Below are 13,336 nucleotides of genomic sequence, written 5' to 3' on the forward strand. Positions count from 1 at the left end.
AGTACTGCTACCATAGCACTGACTCTTTAACGGCTAAAACAGAGCATAAGTTTTCAGTCAGTAGTCTGGGAGGTTATTTCTGAGCAACTGGAAACCAACCTTAGGTGCGCACTGGAACTAGTTATAGATTTTTAAGCTAAGCTTTTTTGGAGATTGAAACATAGCCCCAATATATTGTCCAATGGAAATCTATAGAGGTGTCTCCTGTGATGGCTGTAAACAGAAATCAGGAGCTATTTATCTTATAAAATCTACTGCTTGCACTCATGCTACATTCTGTTGATACATAATTATGTCCTTAATGATTCAGAAAGAAACAGACATTTTTGCAGGTTTTAAGGGCAGAATTAACATGATAAATATGCCCCTAAGAGTAACCATGCATCTAGCGGTACTGCTGCCATCTGATATATTTCATACTTGTCACATATAAAGATGTGTAACATCGCACAGATTCTGTTTGACGAACCGCCCTATAAATATATACTCAATATTAATTGTCCAGATTTTGTATATAAAGGGTGGTGTGCTACCTACTACCGCTATTAATATATACAACACAAAAAGGAAAAAGGGGTAGTATGTCTAACCTATCGACCAGTGCACCGACATACTACCCCTTTTTCCTTTTTGTGTTGTATATATTTCATACTTGTGTTAGTGATCTTAATGCATGTCAGTGTGTTTTGAGACTGATTTAAAGTAATGACTTCAAAACTATTAACTCTTGCCTACATCTCTTAATTACTGAAAATAACGTTTGATAAAACAACTAAAAAACATAATAGAGGAACCTGTGTAGTGAGACATCTCTATGTCTAATTCAACCACTGAAATAACAGATTTTCAATAGTGGACATTTGTGATACAGTATGTACAGGCAAGTACAGGATAGCCAGTGTGGTAAGTTCACCTAAACATTAACCAAAATGTAATATTTACTTTCTGTTGACACTTTATTTCTTTTTGGTTTTGTTTCAAAATGTTGTCTTGTGCTATCATGGCAGCTTTCAATGAAGGTTATAAAAGGCCTAGTTGGGTGTGGCTAACAGCCAGCCCCTGTATAGATGTGTCCCTCTGTATCTAGGAGGTGAGTACAGTTAACTGCAATGTAATGGTGTGCTGGGCATATATGCTATTGTAGGGACCTGCAGAAAAAAGGGGTCCCTTGACGCTGGGCTGCAGGCTTAAATGCTTTGATCAAATCATGACAAAATCCCCTTTGTTTAGATTTGCAGTATATTACTGTTAGCACCGATTGCAAATGTTTTTCTGTTTTGTATACATTTTCTGAATTAGTACACAATGGGGTCAGTGATGTCATATTCGGCTATCCTTCAATCAGGCCAATACTCCCTGTCAAATTAAACTCCCAGACATAATATTGCCCACTTGGATAATTTTTGTGGTCATAGGTTCTGAACTCACACTATTAGGGTTAGTCATGGGATACTATTCAAAAAGATGATAGCTTACTACGTATACTGGTTATATGTGTACATAGAGCAGAGGAATGTTTTTGAACATCATCTCCTTAGCCAATAGATCTTAAACCAATGGTTACTGAAAAACACGGGCGTTCCTTTCAGACCATTGTCAGTAAGCTAAATGTTGTTGATCTTCCGTCCCAATTTCAATTAGTTCACATAGGAAACTTTGAGAACTATTTGTATCTTTCATTACTTTAACATACAGAATCATGTGTTTGCCCTTCAGGAGTGCAAGTCGGTTGAAAGTGAAACAAATATGAGATGATAGGTTCAACATATTTAGAACTTCAAAAGGTTTTCAAATTAATATTTGTTATACATACATCAGATTTATAAATGTTACAAAAACATTTTTTTTAAAAGATTTCCTGAAATTCATTGAATATACTGGATCCCTTTCACTATTTACATAATGTTGTCATTTAGACAAATCACACAACATCCATTTTTTACACTTCCATTCTGCAAGGAAAAGAGACCAAAAAGATATTTATAAAAATATATTTCACCAAGTAGTAAACAATACAGGAATTTTTCAATACATGAAGTAAATAAACAAATGATAATATAGCTTCAGAGCAAAGTATAAAATTAAAATGATCTGCATGTGATACTTCAATTTATAATACAATTTCTACTTATAATTGCAAATTTATTATGAGTGCAGCCGCTGGAGCTGCCAATTTTTATGTGCAAGTGTCCCTGTGCATAACTAGCAAATATCATAGAAAGAAATGCTGACGTAAACACTAAAATTATATATACACTGATTTTTGCTCTAGAACACTGGATAACTACAAGCGTGAGTCTGTCACTGTACAGTGTAATGTGTAAAACTCTTAAATTCTAAAGTTTAAATATTCACATGAACCTGTTTACTTCCAGATGTTTGTGCTTGTAATAAAAAACACCATATATCATACTGTAATTTTGAACAAAATATAAAAACTGACAAAGTCTCTCTCGAAAAAAAAGTTTTCTCGTATCAGCCTTCCATTAAAATTCAACTACTGCAAATAACCATTCCCCTTTATTAAATTACCTCTTGCGGTGGTAAAAGCCGCATAAAATTGTAAAATGTATATGAATTTTAACATTTAATATGTGCATACAAAAAAATAAATGGTCAATTAATGGATATAGATTACATATATATATTTTTTTAAACATTTTTTTCTTCAATAAATAAAGACATGAGATAAAAATAAAGGCAATAAAATAGCAGTTTGAGAAATTAACAAATAAATAGGATTTGGAACAACATACAGCAATTACATATATATATTTTTTTAATTCTAATTTATTTAGAGGTGCCTGCAATTCTTGGCGGTAAGGCTCAGGAAAAGCATGCCTTATTAAATTACCTCTTGTGGGGAGATGTCACTTCACCTACACACCATAGCTGAACTTTATAATTTTTTAATTAGTGATAGGACATGAGAATCTTTTAAGGCTCAAAAACATGTAAGGACAATGTTTAGTTGGTGGCTTGATGGCCACCAAATATGTACAATGTATAGTCATCGCACAGTGGAAGTCAGTTGGGAATTAGTAAGTTATCAAAATTCATCAGAAGACCAAATATTGCTTTTGTAAAAAGTGGTTAATTCCTTCTTTTTTTTTTTTCAAAATGTTGCAGTAGACTTTATTGGTAGAAGACGTTATCACAGAGCAACAATCCACTTGCCTAAAGTTCCAACTTTTTTAATTGCTCTGTTTTCCCAGACATCCCAGATGCCAAAACTCCAATCTTCATGGTGGTCCAAGTGAATATTGAACATCCAATGACTTGACTTCTAGATACTTCACAAACTTTACTCCACAAGACTGACCCCCTAACGTACACAATTTTTGGTTCAACATTACAATGTACTTGATTTTTTCTTAAAGATGACTGCCGCTAATTTGTCTCTAAAACAAGTTGGCCACATTAGTCTTGACTAACAATGACCCTAAAATATTACAGAATTGTAAAGTCCAGGATGCAAAAGAGTAGATTCATTGTCAAGTTTCTCTGTCACTTTCCCCAACTGAGTAAAGTTCTCCAAGTCTTTTAAAACGAGGACCCCAATCATTGAGGTAGTCAAAATTTTGATCTGAGTCTGATGTTGTAGACTCCAAAGAGCTTAGAGAACCAGCCACTGATCCTCTCCCTTCATATCCATAAATCTGGATTGAGTCATAAGGAGGTGCGGTGGGATCATTGTCGGCCTCATGAAGCCTTACATTAATAAATTCATCCACATCAACGCCATTAGGAGTAGATGTATGACCTTGCCTGGGCATAAACTGAAAATCAGGCTTGATATCCTTACGAGGTAAGTATCCATTAATTCCATCAGGATTTTGTAAAGTTGCAATATCAAAAGCCTCTGTATCTTCTTCTCCCCCTCCTTCATCATCATAACGTATTATATTTTCACGAACATCTTCGTCATCCTTTATTATAAGTGGCTCATTTTTGTGTCTTCGGAGGGTGACGAAAAGAACTACAATCACTGGAAAAAAATATATTGTGAGCAAAACAATAATGATGAAGAACTGAAAGTGTTACTGTTTCTTTCCACTACAATTTACTTGTCAGATTTGCACAGTTAGGTTGAGCGGGCAAACTCCCCCTCTTATTTAGACATAAGATAGACCAGTTTGCTGTCAGAAGGTCTACATTTACTATTTCAATATTCAGAATGTCCACAGTTATGATGTAGAAATGGTTAAAATATCAATATCATAAATGTTGACAGCTGGAAGTTGGTGACATAACAAAATGTTGACATATGACATGTTAAAATAGTGAAATGTAGTGTTAGGGTTCGGTTAAAGGGTTAGCATTAGGGGAGAGGGTTAGAATTAGGGTTAACATTATGGTTAGAGTTAAAATACCTATAAACTATAGTGTAGACATTATGACCATGTTCAAATGCTCATGTTGACAAAATTAACCCAAAAGAAAAACAGGAAATTTTAATAATGTTTCAATTTTGATAATATACAATATTTAATATCTTCACAGCCATTGGTTTAAAAACAGGTGTCTAAGTGTATTAGATAACAATGGTCATAAAGTGCTTTGCTGGTTCTTACTGCACTGATAAGCTGCATTGCCATGGATAATAGTTTAAATCACCACCTGTCTTAACTTGCACCTGTGCTTCTAGTTGGTCCTTCAAGCACACTTTAAAGAAGTGCGAAGAGCACAATAAAGGCCCACCATCTTCCACCTTTCTAGTTTTCTTCTGAAACACGGTTTAGTTTACATTATTACTGAAATTATTCATGTGACATAGGGACTTTTAAATGTGGCATTTTGTGTATAATGTAAGCAAAGTCCTTTCTGATGCAGGTTCCCCCAACTGCAGAGACAATAAGGGGTAATGTTACTAAAGTGAGAGTTCTTAAAAGTGAGTTTTAGAAGTGATGTTGCCATAGCAACCAATCAGATTCTACTTAACATTTAACTAGCACCTCCTAGAAGATAATAGCTAGAATCTGATTGGTTGCTATGGGCAACATCACTTTTAAAACTCACTTCTAAAAACTCTCACTTTAGTAAATTTACCCCTAATAGTTCTTAAAAAGACAGTTATTTATTAAGGATTTGTCATAGGACATTGATTTATTCACATCAGATAAAACATACATCAAATCTGCATAAATTTGTTACGCGTTTCACTGGACCACTGACTGCTTCTTCAGACAGTTTATGCCTTTATTATTCTGATGATGAAAAATCTAATTCATAGGGTAAGAATAGCAACCTTCTATTTCTTACAGAGTGCCAGTAGTTAGCTTATTTGGATTCATTTGAAGAGCTTCTGGATTCCTATTCCTATCAAGGCAGCAAACACCAATTGGCGGGAACTGATTTTTTAAGTGGACAGGATGCTTGTCCATAATCCTTAACATTTTGTGTATGATGTATTTTCTTATGTTGGATAACATGTCCTAGAATTCTGCTTTTCCACTAAAGTGCAACTGGAAAATAAAATGTGTCAATATAACTGTAGAATGAGAACCTTTTTCTGTCAGCTCACAGCCGAAGCAAAATGTAAGTGCTTTTTCAGCATTAAGTTATATGCACCCTTCAGAACAGAAAGGAGTGCACCTAAAATATCCTTTACACCCTCATGTAGATCTCATGTAGATACACCTATAGGAGGTGTATCTGTTGGGGGTGCTATAGGTATGGTATAAAGGTGCACATTGGTGACACATCTAGATGCTATTGATGAGTTGTACTTATAACATAAGCGCTATTATTATATATTAAAATAAGTCTTAAGGTGCGTACACACTGGGCGATAAAGTGGACGACTGAACGATAACGATATCGTTATCGTTCAGTCTTCCACTTTATCATCCATTTTTAAGCCCAAAAAGATGAACGATGACGACGACGCGCGTTTCGCGCAGGTTGTTCGTCATCATCGTTCATCGGGCTCACATGCAGGCCAACCTGACGATCTCGTCAGGTTGCTGCATGTCAGGGAATGGGGGAGAGAGCCCGGCGCTGAACGATATCGTTAATGATATCGTTCAGCGGCTGTGCTCAATGTTATGATCGACATTGAGCACAGCCTGCCGGGGACACACTACACGATATCACTCAGGGAGCATATCGTGTAGTGTGTATGCACCTTTAGGAGTCTATTTGCATGACTTACTTGACATTTCTATTTGTATGAATGCAGGAATGAAGATTCCTATTGGATTTTGAAATTCTACAAGAATAAATGTTTGAATTTTTTTTAGTTTCTTTATTTTTTTTGTATATTTCATTGTGTTTTTATGTTATATTGAAAATGTGACTTTTGGATTCATTAATAACTGTCTAGACAATATTCTGTCTTATGTTTAAGACACTTCATTGCATTAATTATATTGTCATAATGTGACTATAGCATTCACTACTAACCGGCAGTGCTCTACTTACTAGAGTTGGCGTCCTCGCCCCCTAGACGTGATGTCATGATGCCTTAGGTTTAGGGGCGGGGCCAGCACAGGGGAGCATTGATCACTGTTACAGCACTGTGCTACTGTTCTCAAACTGGGCACATCTTCATATTCAACATAAGTATTTAAATGTCCCTCTTTTCCATACATAAAGTCTGAGCACATGTATCTCCATTACATTTAAAGATGTTACAAGATGAATGTGGCTTGCTTTACATCATCTTTAAATAAAATAACTCTCTGGCTAAATAAAAAAGATGTTTTAGATTTGTTTCTAAAGACAGCGTTTTGTGGTAACACAAAGCAGAAATAAATGCACCACAGAGTGACTTACTTTGATAATATAGAAGCAGGGAATATATCAAGTATGTTCCCTTTTTGTCTACATTATTTTAATTCATTGGTAAGTTTTCATTAAACAGTGTGAGGCTGCTTAAAAGTTTTCCGCTCTTACTTTTTCACAGCATGGGGTCCACCTACAATAAACTTCTGCACAAATGCTGGATTCAGAGAAGCATTATGCAGAAGCTCCTAACATCTTTCCTCTTTTGTGTGTTTCCTATACACAATAGATGAGAGATGTTGGGAGCTTTGAATGATGCTCTCATCTTGCAGACCTGTGTTTTTTAAATAGATCATTTTAATAAATTTAAAGACCTTTAAACTCAAAATTCTGCTCTTTTGTTTTCAAAACATAGTTATTTAGTTGTTTTGCCCTACAGGTAATATCAGGCAACAAGACAAATATGCTGAAGGAACTATCTGTCTTATGCTTTATGTTGTAAAATATGCCTGGATAAAACAAATACATTTAAAATGATTAAAATGTATTAATACTTCCTGACACAAATTTCAGCTCAGCTTAAGGTGGATGATAAATGATACGATGAGAGGTATATTGAGGCTACACCCTTATATACATTGTTCTTAGAAGAGGATAGTTCTCAGAATGTACCACTGATCCATCACATGCACAGTAGAGACCTCTGCTCTATCTGAGTGGGGCTATTATGTGAGTTGTGTTACCCTCCTCATCAAATCCACAGTGTCCCAGCTTATGAGTGCATTAAAAGGTGTTTCTGGTCAGCATGTGAAGGGCTATAGACAGGGATATTATGTAAACAGTATTACCCAGAATTCCATTTCATTTTGGAGTGGCTTATTTGAACAGATGAATAGATATGGTACACGGTATGGCAACTGCAAGTTCTGGGGTGCTAGCTTCTACATGTTTATATCATGGAGTTTTAGATTTCCCCAACATCACTGAAAGGGTGTTCGTCCCACCTGTAGAGAATGTGGAGCTATGGTTTACCTTGGAAGAGGCATAATGCTAAACAGAAAAGTTGCAGTGTAGACCTGGATAAAGAGTGGGGAAGATAAAGGGCTGTTCTCTATGAGCTGGTTTTTTAGTAGAGGGGAGTACAATGGAGTCATATGCAACAGCAAGACCTAAAACTTCTATTCTGGCCAGTCCCAAAATAGCTGAAACCACTTCACAAGACCACAGTGATTGACTGAGGAGGAGACTACAGGGGTGAAGAGTGAGTTAGCATTAGCCATTGTGAGTGAAGGTTTGGGACAGGGGATTTGGCCATGTCACAGAGGTGGTATGCTCCTAGGGTATGTGACAGATTGCCCCTTTATCCCTATAACCACACTTACACAGACAGCCACATGCAGTGCAGCAGTGAGTGGGACATATATCTTTAGGGCAAGGTAGATCTTGACAATGTAGTCATGAGCATGGCGAGCCCAAGTGCCGGCACAGGGGGTGCCGCTTCGGCACTTCTCCCTCCACCGGGTCTTGGACAACCCCATCCACACCTCCCAACAGGACATAGACTGCTCACCTGGATGGCCAGGTGAGTCCAGGTGGGAAGTGTATGTCCCGTATGGAGGGGGGGCGGGGTTGTCCATGACCCGGCAGAGGAGGATGTGCCGAAGCGGCACCCCCTTGTCCGGCACCTGCGCACGCCTATGATACTGACTGTGACAGCAGGACAGAACAGAGCGCTCATGTTAGGACAGTTCTACCCAAACTTGGACAGTTTAGTGGTATGTATTACCTGTTTGGCTAAGCTTGTAGCATTCTTATAAACAATTACTTGTTTTCTTTTATTTCTGCTACAGTTGAATAACATTTACTTGTACCCAGCACCTACTGTACAACCTACTGCACTTCCTAAAAGGCTGCAACCTTTGAGGTTCACAGTTCAGAACAGATAATATTAATTTATTCCCCAAGTCAATGTTACTGTCATACTAACTCTCCAAAGTTCATGGAGGATTTTTTATACAAATATTTTTTTATCCTCCCACAAATAGAGCTGTGTGAAAGCCTATAACCTGAATGGCAGTGCTTTTACACGCAATAAGAACATTACGTACCTAGAAGCAGGACGATACATGCCAAAATTGCTATCAATGCTCCCATACTGAGCCCAATCGGTAGAACATAAGCTTCAGCATTACACGACTGTACTATGCCGTCACTGCTACAACCACAGACCCGTATGGTAAGGGTACTGGTGCTGCTCATGGGAGGGTTACCGCTGTCGCTTATTATGATTGGTAAGAGGTATACTTCTTGCTTCAAGCGGTTAAATCCATTATGCCTAGCCAAGATACTGAGGGAATTATCTAGGAAAAGGAACAAAAAACAACAAGACAATTATGCAGTAATAAATAAATGCACATAAATACATTTTAAAAACAGTAGGATAGATAGTTATTGTTTATATGGGAAAATTAAGTCTCGTATTCATAGATGTGAGTTGCATTTATGGCTAATTTGTTTGTTCATTTCAGTGAATTTGCCATCTAACCTCGGGTGCATAAATAAACACAGAGCAATACCCAGATCTGCTTTCTGGGGAACATTTATGAATCCATTATTTATTACTGCAGTTGTTTTAATAAAGACACACTGGTAGCACTAGGACTGCTCAGAGGTTTAACACAAACACAGTTGTCCTACAGGCTGATCACATGTCCAAGCCCTTTAGGAATCTCCTATTTAGATTACATTACTGGATATCTTTATCCTTCAGTGAAGCTTCTGGTTTGTAAATGCAAGGGGCTGATGGAGAGTTGTTAGCAAAGTGGGCGTAAATGACGGAATGAGTAATGAATAATGTGTATTTCGATCACATCTGGAGATGTCTATGCCCTCGGTATTGGTAGCAGTGTGGATTTGCACTTGATCTCTAGGAGATGAAATAAGATGTTACTCCTTACAGGCGTATAAGAATATTTTTGCAGGTCTGCGTGAGCCCCATTTGCATAAACATGCCTTTACTGTACTCTAGCTAGGTCAAACTGCCCTCTCCTCTACCCCTCCCTTCTCTGTGGGTGCCATCATGCAAGATACAACATGCAAACTGACAGAGTACTCACTCTACATCAGACTTGCAGTGTATAGTCTCAAAGTTCAGATCAAAAGATTAGTATTTTCAATAATACTGTTGCCAGTGGTGGTACAAGGAGTTCGGCAGATTCAGTGCCCGTGCACCACTGAGGAACCCGTTCTGCTCTGAAAAGGGCAGAGTGGAGGCCTCTTCTGAAAAGGTGCTGGTTCGGTCCATGCATGCATAGAAGAGACTCACACTCTGCTCTCAAAAGAGGCATGGTAGGCTAGAACAGTATCAATGGGCCCCATCCTAAATTTTTATATGGGGCAAGGTGATGCACTCTTCAGTTCCTTGCTATTACTACTATTTTACTATTTATATAGTAGACAAGTTTGGCAGTTTGTATGGATATTTGCTTGTATTATTGTCCTTGTCAGGAAGAACAAATTTTAACCTCTTTAAGCCGATATGTTGCCACCAGTTAAATATATTAAATAGGTATACAGTAGAATGTTGATTGCAAATACTTTCTAATCAGGCCCACAATGTTTTGACGGGTATGAACTGCTTATGAAATAGATCTCTCAAATTGCTTGTATTCAGGTTTAGAAGGAGAAATGAAGAGTATATTAGATCTCAGAGATTATAACGGTAAGAACATGCTTAGGGTACAGTTTTGGCTTAATACTGATTTGGCAAATAGAGTCACTTCCCTTTTAAAAGTATGGATTCCTGTCTTTGGTGATAGCAGTTGGCTTAGAGAAATTACTTCTAATGGACATCCCAAATCTTTGCTACTGTATCTTTATCATTAGGATGAGTACACATAGGTGACATGCCCTGGGGGGAATCCAGCAAATGCCCCTTTTTGTAAACATCATTAACAACATTATTGACTGGCAATAGGAACATGTACTACACTATAGTAATCACAGTCTCTATAATCGTTGTCCCATTATATGTTCGCTGCTCATGTTAAAAGGTAAAAACAATACAAATGTCAGGAGAAAGATATTAAAGAGTGATATATTTATGTAATTATTTGTCTTTGGGAACAAACTGTATGTAATTAATTATTATTTTCTACCTGTATGTATTTTGGAAAGATATACAGAAGAGGGTGGCATAAGGGCATGTGCGTTTATAGGATACAATAAAACATACAGAAGATGCTGAGCTCTGGTACTTCAATATATGAGTAACAAAATGGCTCTGCACTGTTTAAAGATCATTTGTCACCTACATACAATGTGGATAGTCAGTTTGTAAGCTGAAGTAATATTTATGTAAATCTTATCAATTCACTAGCAAATAGTGACATCACTTGTGCACTTTATCCCTCAATGATGACACTAGTTCCTAATTGAGTGATAAATTACTATTTATTATTGTCCGCCCTGCAAAATGGCTGCCTCCATTCGATACCTCACAAAGGACTTCTTTAAGGTTACTAGGTCCTAGTGAATTAAGTAGTAGCAGTATTGAATATATATTGGTTAAGCTCACAAAATGGCTCATTCCAATGTATTTAGTTGACAGGTACAAATTAACACTGTCAAAACTATATTATAAAATTGCTGAGAAAAGGGTGAAAATGTGATCTACTTTCATATGTTTTAAGACACTCAATTGTTGCCTCACTAATGTCATTCAGCTCTGGTGCTATCAGCCCCAGACACTGGGAATTATCGTACAGCCTGGAGCTTTTTTAATGAGAATGTAAAAACATTTCTAATAAAATTTCAAATTGAGATGGTTCATGGTAATGTAGTAAAGGTTATGTTGCTGGCTTCTCAACAATACACAAGAAGAATGTAATATCATTAAATTGATATACAGTAGTCCAGTTTCAATATTAAGTACATTTTAAACCTTTCACTGTAACCTCTAAGGTGACACATTGAATGTTAGAATATTAACTGTCAATGTGTTTAGTAGCAGCGCTCAGAGTTCCACTTGGACAATTATTATTTTGTTCCTAAACAAAACTATTCAAAATCCCACACAAATATTGGTTTTAGCAACCATAATGTCATGTATTTTCATTATTAATATATCGGCTTTCTTTTATGCAGACACCTGTTTTTACAGAGTAAGTACTGGCTATCACTGCAAGATGGCTGTGATTACTTTGCACTCTTACCAATAGGATCAAGGTACACCTAGTTAAATATGGACAAAACACACTCATGCACATCTACTTTCAAGATCGAGATTTTGGACTTAGGGCCTGATTCAGACCCGCTCACGAGCGCATAGCGCTTGCAAGCCGGTCGATGGTGGGCCACTGCGCATGCGCGAGCCCCGGAACGAGTGAGAAATCACCTCGCAAGCCCGATGGTCACAATAATCACGACCATCACCAGGCCGCACGCACACGCTGTGCGAGCGGCCTGGAGGCCGGTCCAAAAAAAAATAGGGACGCCCTGATTCAGAGTGAGCACACACAAATAGTTTTATAGGTGGGGAGGGAGGGTGGCTGCACAAATGGAGGCTTTCCCGAAGGAACGTCTGCTGTTTGTTGGCGGTCCTACTGACATCACTAGTGATGTCAGTAGTGGACTTCCTGCTCTATTAGAGAAGGAAGTCCACTCTGGCTTGCGAGACCTGAGACCCTACCACAGGGTTTCCTCGCAAGCCCGATGGTCGCGATAATCAGTACCATTGCCAGGCCACACGCACATGGTCACCCACAGCTGTACGAGCAGCCTGGAGGTCGGTCAAAAAAATAGGGATGCCCTGATTCAGAGCGAGCACATGCAAATAGCGTGTGCCTCTGAATCAGGCCCGTAGTTTAGATCTGTTTACTAGTTGGCCATAATTGCTACCAATTTGCGTGTATGGAACTAAACCCATTTACACAGTTGTACGCTGGCCTGTAAAAGGACAATTTTACACTCTGTGCTGGCTCCACATTCCTGAACATGTGACATCCTGACTGAGAGGGAAAGCCGCTGGCACCAGGAAGAAATGAATTGCCTGGTGGTTCCTTAGGACGTAGCAAATGGCTCTAAAGGTTGCATGGTGAGTGCCCAAAGCTTCCATTAGACACTCCTGCAGGACTGCAGTAGCTCTACTGGCTGCATGATGCCATTCCAGGCACCCTGCAAGCCAAATGGAGGTACCATAGTGACAACTCCAGACCCATGCATATTGAATGGCAGCACCACTCACACCCCTATTTAAGGCCCTGGTTATACCATTCTTGTCTGTATGATAAGATTGACAGTCATCATTAGTGCGCACAGGGTCGGCTCTTGGGACGTTTGACCAGTACGGTCGAACAGGTGTGCCACCCCATAGAGGGCACACCCTTCCCAACCATCCCAATTTCAGCGGGAAAGTCTAATTTTTTGGTCACTGTTCCACTGTTCCACTTACAGTTTGAAGTGTCCCGAGGGTGGTCGGGAGGGTGGGGGCCCCCACTGCCGCAGCTGAGTGGCGATATTGGACTGCAGAGAAACTGATTGGATGACTCGTGGCATCCATTCAGTGCAGGGAGAGAGTTGGGGGCAGCCCAGCTACTGACAGAGTGCTGGG

At 38.5% G+C, this 13,336-nt stretch overlaps 1 protein-coding gene across 2 annotated transcripts in view; it reads right to left on the reverse strand.

The window, feature by feature from the left end:
• Positions 1 to 2,004: 2,004 nt before the first annotated feature.
• LOC148500833 (cadherin-8) overlaps positions 2,005 to 13,336 on the reverse strand; it is a 434,715-nt gene continuing 423,383 nt past the window's right edge. For both annotated transcript variants that reach the window (XM_088451277.1, XM_088451278.1), the window contains 2 exons: positions 8,835 to 9,086; positions 2,005 to 3,988 (listed from right to left, as the gene is read on the reverse strand). In XM_088451277.1, coding sequence (XP_088307403.1) covers positions 3,495 to 3,988; positions 8,835 to 9,086 — 746 coding nt within the window. In that variant the 3' untranslated portion in view covers positions 2,005 to 3,494. The remainder of the gene's footprint in view (positions 3,989 to 8,834; positions 9,087 to 13,336) is intronic.

This window comes from Taudactylus pleione, unplaced genomic scaffold (genome assembly GCF_031769625.1).
Source record: "Taudactylus pleione unplaced genomic scaffold, aTauple2 ptg000545l, whole genome shotgun sequence".
NCBI classification, from domain to species: domain Eukaryota; kingdom Metazoa; phylum Chordata; class Amphibia; order Anura; family Myobatrachidae; genus Taudactylus; species Taudactylus pleione.